The sequence below is a fragment of the Tripterygium wilfordii genome, chromosome 22 (genome assembly GCF_013401445.1).
Source record: "Tripterygium wilfordii isolate XIE 37 chromosome 22, ASM1340144v1, whole genome shotgun sequence".
NCBI lineage: Eukaryota > Viridiplantae > Streptophyta > Magnoliopsida > Celastrales > Celastraceae > Tripterygium > Tripterygium wilfordii.
Window position 1 is genome coordinate 1,926,269 of NC_052253.1, and position 8,106 is coordinate 1,934,374.

The 8,106-nt window shown below is 33.2% G+C and overlaps 1 protein-coding gene across 1 annotated transcript; it reads left to right on the forward strand.

The window, feature by feature from the left end:
- Positions 1-973, forward strand: LOC119990799 (leucine--tRNA ligase, cytoplasmic-like). Its single transcript, XM_038836903.1, has 2 exons — positions 1-621; positions 908-973. The coding sequence occupies exons 1-2, from the start codon at positions 89-91 to the stop codon at positions 912-914; spliced, it is 540 nt and encodes a 179-aa protein (XP_038692831.1). The 5' UTR covers positions 1-88; the 3' UTR covers positions 915-973.
- Positions 974-8,106: the final 7,133 nt, after the last annotated feature.

Sequence of the window (8,106 nt, forward strand, 5' to 3'; positions counted from 1 at the left end):
TCGCGGAGATCCGACCAAGCCTTGCTTCCGTTTTCTTCAGGACTGCAGGGATTTGTACGGATTTGCATGCGGTGGTACTGCTGGGGGCATGAACCGTGATCTACTGTTGCATTATATGAATGTGCAGACCATCCTTGCCGAGCGATTTTGCCCCCACTATGCTGACTATGTTTGGAGAGAGGTTCTGAAGAAGGATGGCTGTGTGATTGATGCGCCTTGGCCAACTGGATCTCTTCCTGATTTAAATATCTATGAAGCCAGTAAGTACTTGTGCAAGGTAATAATGAGGATTTTTAAACACAAGAATATAACTAGAAATCAAAAGAGGTCAATATCGTCATGCCTGATATATGTCAAGGAGCTGAAACATCAAGAAAGGCAAAAATTGTTGCGAAGGTTTCAAAAGTTTTGTAAAGACAAACAAACATTTCCTATGGCGACTCCATCATGGGAGAGAGGAGTCGTAGAGGAGAATATGGACTTGATTAAGACACTCTGTGTTCTTGAAGACTTGCAAGTATTGTCCGTCACTGAACTCGATGACTTTGCTAAAGCTGATCCTCTTTTCTCACAACTCTATGAAAAGCCTCCATCTCCTGGAAGTATCATTTTCTTGGCCAGGTAAATGTAGCTTCTTCTGTGCTTTCAAGTGTGCATGCTTTACGTGTTGTGTTGTGTAAATGGCATTTGCATTAAGTCCTTGATTATGATATGAATTGGAAATGTTGGGAGTTACGTGTTTTATTATTCTGGAAGTTTTGATCGAGATTATTTTTTTTTTGTATTCTTCAAATTTCTTTGAGTGTCTCAAATGTTACCCGTTGCTAGGAATTAGTTTTTCATTCAGCATCTTCTTATGTGAAAGTATCAGTAAAACCTTTTTTTTTTTATTTTTATACTAATGCAGATGGTGATGGAGAGTTGAAACACGAGTTAGCTGGTTGGAGAGAGCTTGGAAGAATTGACTAGTATTAATTAAATTAATTTCCGTATTGTTTTATAGTATGTTTGATTTATGTTGACTATTTAGTTTTATGGCATGGAGTTTTAAGTACTTGTAATTGTTGGAGATTTTATTTGAGATGAGAAACGAATGAGTTCATATTGGATTGCTTGATTTAATATATATATTTGATATTGTTATTTGTTATTTGAGAGTTTTTTAAAACCGAAATGTGTCGAGTCACATTATTTATTACCAAAGGTCCTCCTGTATGTTCAAATCTTTAATACATAGTTTTGTGTTTCGGCTGCTACTCAAGCTTTTGAGGATCACATCACTTCCTTTTGTGATAGAATGTGATGCATCAGGTATGGGAATTGGAGTTGTACTGCCACAACAAGGAAGGCCAATTGCATTTTTAGTCAATCTCTAGGTCCTAGGAATACGGCTTTGTTAACTTATGAGAAAAAAACTTATTGCTATTGTCACAGCAATCAAGAAGGGGCATAACTACTTTCAAGGAGACACTTTATAATAAAAACTTATCATCAGAGCTTGAAATACTTCCTTGATCAGAAGAGACTGATCTCTCCTCCCTAATGGTTTTGAAGATGGGAGTTGAGAGGTTTTTTTTTAGAGAGGGAGAGAGGCAAAGAGAGGAAGAGCCCTGCCTGTTTTGTATACTCCCAATTCTCTATTGAAACACACAGAGCCCTGCCTGTTTTGTATTGGATTTGGCTTCTTTTTTTTGTGTCTCTCTTCTGGGTTTTTTGTGGTTCAAGTCTTGTTTTCTTGTAAATTTGCTCTTGTTTTCTGATACAATCACAGAATTTGTAAGACACAAGATTTCAGCAATGATTTCTTAAGTTTGTATTTAGAATGAAACAAGGATGCTTTTGACTCAAAAAATCAAGTCCTAGGGACAACAGGCACCATCAAACCTTCCTTCTCAGTTCTCACTGAACCAGCTTCCCCTGAAATGGTTGAAGCTATAACGCTCAACATCTCTCTCTCAGGACTAAATATTTGTATTCAAATCCTTCAACAATTTACCATTCTTTACTTAACAAAGAGAACATGCCCACAAATTTTCGGTAGCATCAGGAAAAACAGTTATCCACAATTCCTGCATCGATACTCTAAGAAGCTGCATAGTTCTGGAGGTGGCGCCACTTACTAGAACAGCAGTGCTCGCTCAATCTTCCAGTACATATTCCAACACTCTAAAACACCACTTCACAACAGTTTCCATTCTGCACCAGAAGAAAATTTTTGTAGTCAAGTCTTTAAGTTTAAAGTTCGTTTATTCTTGATGATATCAACAAGCTTGGTGTATAAAAAATTGCATGGAAATCAATGGAACTGTGAATTACCTTTGGTTTCTCTGTAGGGCTTCATAGCGTGCTTTCAGGTTCAGATATTCCTGCCGGCTGCTTAGCTCCTGCAGTCACACAGGAGACTAATTCATGTGTATATAGCATGTATGATGTATACTTCACATTTCGCAGTAAAAGACCTGATGGAAATTAAAACAGTAATAATTTTAAGAAAGAAATAATACTATAATAGTGACAAAATTTTCTCCTTTTTCTCCCAAGAAAGAACAGGCTTGAGGTTTCAGTAAAATTTCCAGCTGGATATATATGCTAGTCCTTACTTCTTCTAATCACATAATTATCCAGAAGATAGTTACAATTCATTGATAAAATGTTCACCTTCCAAATGATAAGAGTCCACCAAGTACATACATGTGTAATAAAGATCCCAAATTTCCTCCCGCATCATCCATCACCTGACCTACTTCATCCCTGTTTTGCAAGAAAATCGATGGTTTTGCTGTATGAAAATTTTTTTTCCTCCTAGAGTTGCTACTTTTGCAATCACTCTAGTTTGTTTCATTATTTATTTGCATATGAAATTCACTACTTGTTTCCACCGTATCAATCTCCTTTAATTCCCTTTCCCTAGTTTGTTTGGTGTTTCTTGATTGGTTATGCATTAAATTTTGAAGTTCAACTATGGAAGGAAAAGGACCTGGAATATGAAACAAAATGTCAAAATTAATGTTTATAGAGTCCTCAAAGGTGTTTTTATAAATTTTATATGCAATAGTTCTAGTTTAAAAAATATATTCTGTTTAAGAAAATGATTTCAAATGAGCCAATACCAAATAGATTAAGACTGTGATGGTGATGATTAAGTAAGGATTTATGCAACCATAAAGAATTTCATATCGCATGAAAAAATGGCCATAAGAGCACAATTTATTCTCTTTACATGTAAAAGTGATCAATAATTATCGGGTATGTGTGTATGTATATATACGTATATGTTTCTATCAGAGTACATGTCTATCAATTATTATATTAATTACAAATCTTTCACTGCATTTGATTTTCACAATGCATGTAGTTTGATTTTATTTATTTTTTTATTTTTTGATAGAACAATGTTAATTTCATCCATAGTTATTAGTATAATCCAGAATCATCTCCAAAACAGGAAAGAACAAATTAAAATTTGTTGGGGAAACAATGAAAGGAGCAGGATATATATATATATATATATATATATAAAGGACGCAGCTTTTACAAAAAGAATTTAACTGATCAAAGAAAATATAAGCATTAATAAAAAAAGGTTTGAAGAATAAGTAAAAGAGCTTTGGGGATTTTGTAATATTTCAAAACCTTAATTTGATACAAGCAAAGCTTTCAAAGAAATACATCTCTATTCAACAGAATATGCCTATGCATGCCCATAATAAGCAATTAACTCACCAGAATTTTGTTATAACAATCAATCACGTAAATTATTAAAGCAGTAATTAACTTTCGTAACAGGAAAATAAAATAAGATCTAAATCCCTAATTTGAATCTTTTATACGTTTGTTTGAAACTAATACATATATATATATATATATATATATATATATATATATATATTGTTCCATTTCCCATCAAAAATTTGAAGAAAATAATGTGTGGATAGACATTGAACAAAAAGAAATATAGAATAATGATGATGACAATGATATGATCTGGGTTTGGAGAAGGGGGAATTCGGAGATCTTGTGGATATTAGATTGCTCACCATGAAACCCTGTCAATCAACAACAGATTTCCAAACCCATCAAATTGGACATAAATTGACAAATCTATGAGAGAGAGGAAGAGCGAGATCTCCAAGATACAAAACCCTAATCAGCTTCAAGGTATTCTTGGAAAGATCAAAACCAAAACTTGAAGCAGATGTCTCCATCTCTTTGATTGATAGACAAGACGCCATCTAACACACACAGAAAGGGAGAGAGATTTATGATCCAAAAGAAAAGGGGAAAAAAAGAAAAGAAAGTGGGAGCAGCTAATTTTAATGAAAACGTCTGCAACCAGAACATGGGGAAGAGAGCAAGCTCCACTAAATTTTCGAAGGAAGAAAATTGCTAGAAAAAGCAAGGGACAGAGCGATGGAAATGAAAGGGAACAAAAATTCTACCATATTGAAGCACCATCAGATCAGATGATGTGTAGTTGATGAATCTGGAAGCAAAGTAAATACATCTCTTGGATTCCATATATTATCTCTTATGTGTTGAAGCATCAAGAAAGGTACAAATTGTTGTCCTCTACATATTATCTCTACTTATCATGAAAAAGAAAATCCAAATTTCACAACGTCACACAATTATAAATAAAAAAGAAGGGAAAAACAACACATTAAGAACACACTTGTGCATGAAATAGAAAAGATTGCTCTTACACTAATGATATATACACACACACACATATATGGTTTGATGGGTGGAGTACTGGAGTGAGTCATTATCATGGTCTACATCGTAGGACTAGATGTACCTTTTCTCTAGCTACCTCATATATATATTATTATTTTTTTAAAAAAACTATAATTTTGATTATTATATTGACATCATGCTTTGTCACTACCTTACTTCTTCCCCATTGCCCATATTGGATTGTTGACGTCTACTTTACCCCATACAAATATACGACATACATACATACATATATATATATATATATTACATCTTGGCTACTATTTAACTTTAGTCTAATAGAACATATTCACCATTTTCTCTTTGGAAGCAAAAACACACTACGGGCAACGGGTAGCCAAATAAATAGACAACTTAGTGGGTGCCCGTTTTTAATCATTATATGGGCTACCCTAAACTTTTCTTCTAAGCTTAAATCATTAACACATAGATTTTTATTATTAAATTCATGCAACAAAAAAAAACAATAATAATAAAAGAAAACTTGAAGATTATGCACTCATTCTTATCTTCTACCCAACAAAATCTCTCTCTCTCTCTATATATATATATACATATAGGACGTCTTGATAGCTATATCTCATGCACGTCTCCTTCATATGTCGCTTTCTTTCTTTCTTTTTTCTTCCAAAAAGAACCCTAATGAAAAAGGTCAATAATATTTGTTGACATTTAATAGTTCTATCCAAGTAAAACCAGACATACAAAACCTAGTTTTTTTCTTAGGAGTTAAGAGGGTCGGCGTTTGTTCACATATCAACATGTATTTATTATTTTGCATGCACATCACACTCATTCACCAACTAATGATGTCGAGAATTATTCAAAAACTTTGAATGATTTTGTTGTAGACTTATAGGTAGCTCGTGCATTGTTTTCCTCATGACGTAAGAGAAATCAACATTTGTATATATACGTAATATGTTATATACATGCCCATTGTAGGAGGTGATGATGTTAAAGGAGAGGGAGGGGCGGCGAAACCAACGTTATTAAGGAATTAATTGCCAAATCAATGGCATCATCAAGAGTTGACCAATATATATATATATGATAATGAAGAATGTTGTGTACGTAACAAATTCCTAGTACTTTATGCAACTACATACTCTTTTATGATGAGGTGGATTATAAACAATTTAAGGTCAACAATTCAAAATGATATTTTTTTTAACTGAGAAACCACTCAAATATTCCCTTCGAATAGCTGAGTAGGCATAAATCTCAGACTGTCGGAACAATCCACACCACGCGGAAAGAGGCCCCGGAAATGAGACAATCCCATGAAATCAGGATTTCATAAGAAAATCTCTCAGTTGGTTGGTTCAAACTTCCGACCTCGAGTATGTACGTCTGAAGTCTAGAAAGATAACCAACTAGATAATATATGTACGTATATATGATAATTATCTCTCTATACGTAATATATGTTGATGAGAGAGAGAGAGTTCCTATATGTGACGGGCGTTGTTAGTTAGGTTAACACATATGTGTTTGTGTCGTCCTAATCTCACTTGTCATTACTTCATGGCAAGGCATGAAGTAGTGCAAGAAAACACTAAGCAAATTTCCAAATCATGGCATATATAAGATGAGTTGACCTATATATATATATATATATGCCAACTAACACTTATTCAAGTTAGAAGTTGATTATACAAAACAAAATGAAATGTTGGACTCACATATATAACTGTATTTTAATGTTCTAGGTAAGCAAGACAACATCTTCAAATGATACATCCATGTTCCATCAAGTACAAGCAAGAAATAATTCAACTGATCACATGACATAGTTATTCTCTTTGTCCATTTCTCCAGCTAAGGGTTTTTGTCATTATTTGTTAATTTCTTTAATTTCTTTCTGTCTCTAACCCTAGATAATTAATTCAATGTCCAAGCATGCATGCAAGCATCTGTACAGCCCCCTAGAAGAAAAGTTATATACAGCTAATTATGAAGGAGATTAATTTTATATATATATATATATAATGATCAGTCAAAAGATAATGAATTAAACCTAGCATGGCATGCATCTTTTTTTGGATTTACTACATTATCATATTCGGTTGCATGTCCCGTGATAGATTCCTAGTTAAGGATTTTTCTTCATTAGGTAATTAATTAATGAATTAATTAATTATTGTTTCACCTATTGAAAGTGCGTACTAAAAGCTCATAAACAATGATCAATAAAAACACAAATATATAATTATCTGCTATCTCTTGTGTGTACAATATTACAGTTTTTTCCTTTATATTTTATTTTAAAGATAAAAAAAAACAGGAATATTTGTCCATTAGAAATTAATATCACAACTAGGGTTTCATTATTAATAAACCTATCAAGAACTTATAAAATAACACTATCATGAAAGAATGCCTAGGATGCATGAAAAATCACTAAAGAAATAATAATAAAGGTTCGTCTTTAAAAAAATAAACGGGATGAGGGACTCGAACTAAAGTGCTCAAGATTTACTCGACAAACACATGAGCTAGCTATATATGTTTTGATAAAGGCTAATGATAGAAGAAAATATGCTATAATTTGGAGTAATGGTCAGTGAAAATATTACGGTATTTGATGACGATGAAGGTTGCATATATACATATAGATTCTATAGCTTGTGCACATATATATGCCTTAATTAGCTACTACTATATTTAAGGTATATATCATTTTTAATTAATTTATCCTCCTTAATGAGATTGACAAAAAAAAAAAAAAAAACAAAATCGTTTGTTTCTCTCTCACTCATCATACGCAATCTCGCACACAATGACATGACATTTCCTTAACTTGAAGACATCCTTTAGAATCATAATAAGCTTTACTCCCCAATTCTTGGTGGTCATGCAACTCATTAAGGAAGAAAAGATTCATCATTGACATTAATAACACACTCACGTGTACATTAATCTTAAAAACAAACCCTAACCTTAGATCTTTGTCTTGTCACCATTTTATAATCTTCTAGGTTTTTTCATTTAATTTACCTACAAATGTTTGAATGCATAAAGAGGTATGTATATATGTTTCATTTTTAATTTAGGTTGTGAAGGTACGTATATACACACACAAGCCATATATATAATTATAGATAATTGAAAGACCATTTTCATACAACTTAACCCGAGGATTTCAGACAAATAACGAGGCTCAGTGGGCCAATTGGACCGAGCAGGTTAACAGACTTGAGTGGAAGAACTAAACCCAACCTGGAAGCCTAAAGTTCATTGGTCGACAAAGTTCGTTCCCTTTGGTAAAGTAGGCATTTGCTTTGCCCTAGCCTCTGTCGGCGGAATAGAAAAGGCATTTAGCAAACAAAGAAAGGAAACTTTATCTTGCCGCCTGAGTAGAACCAA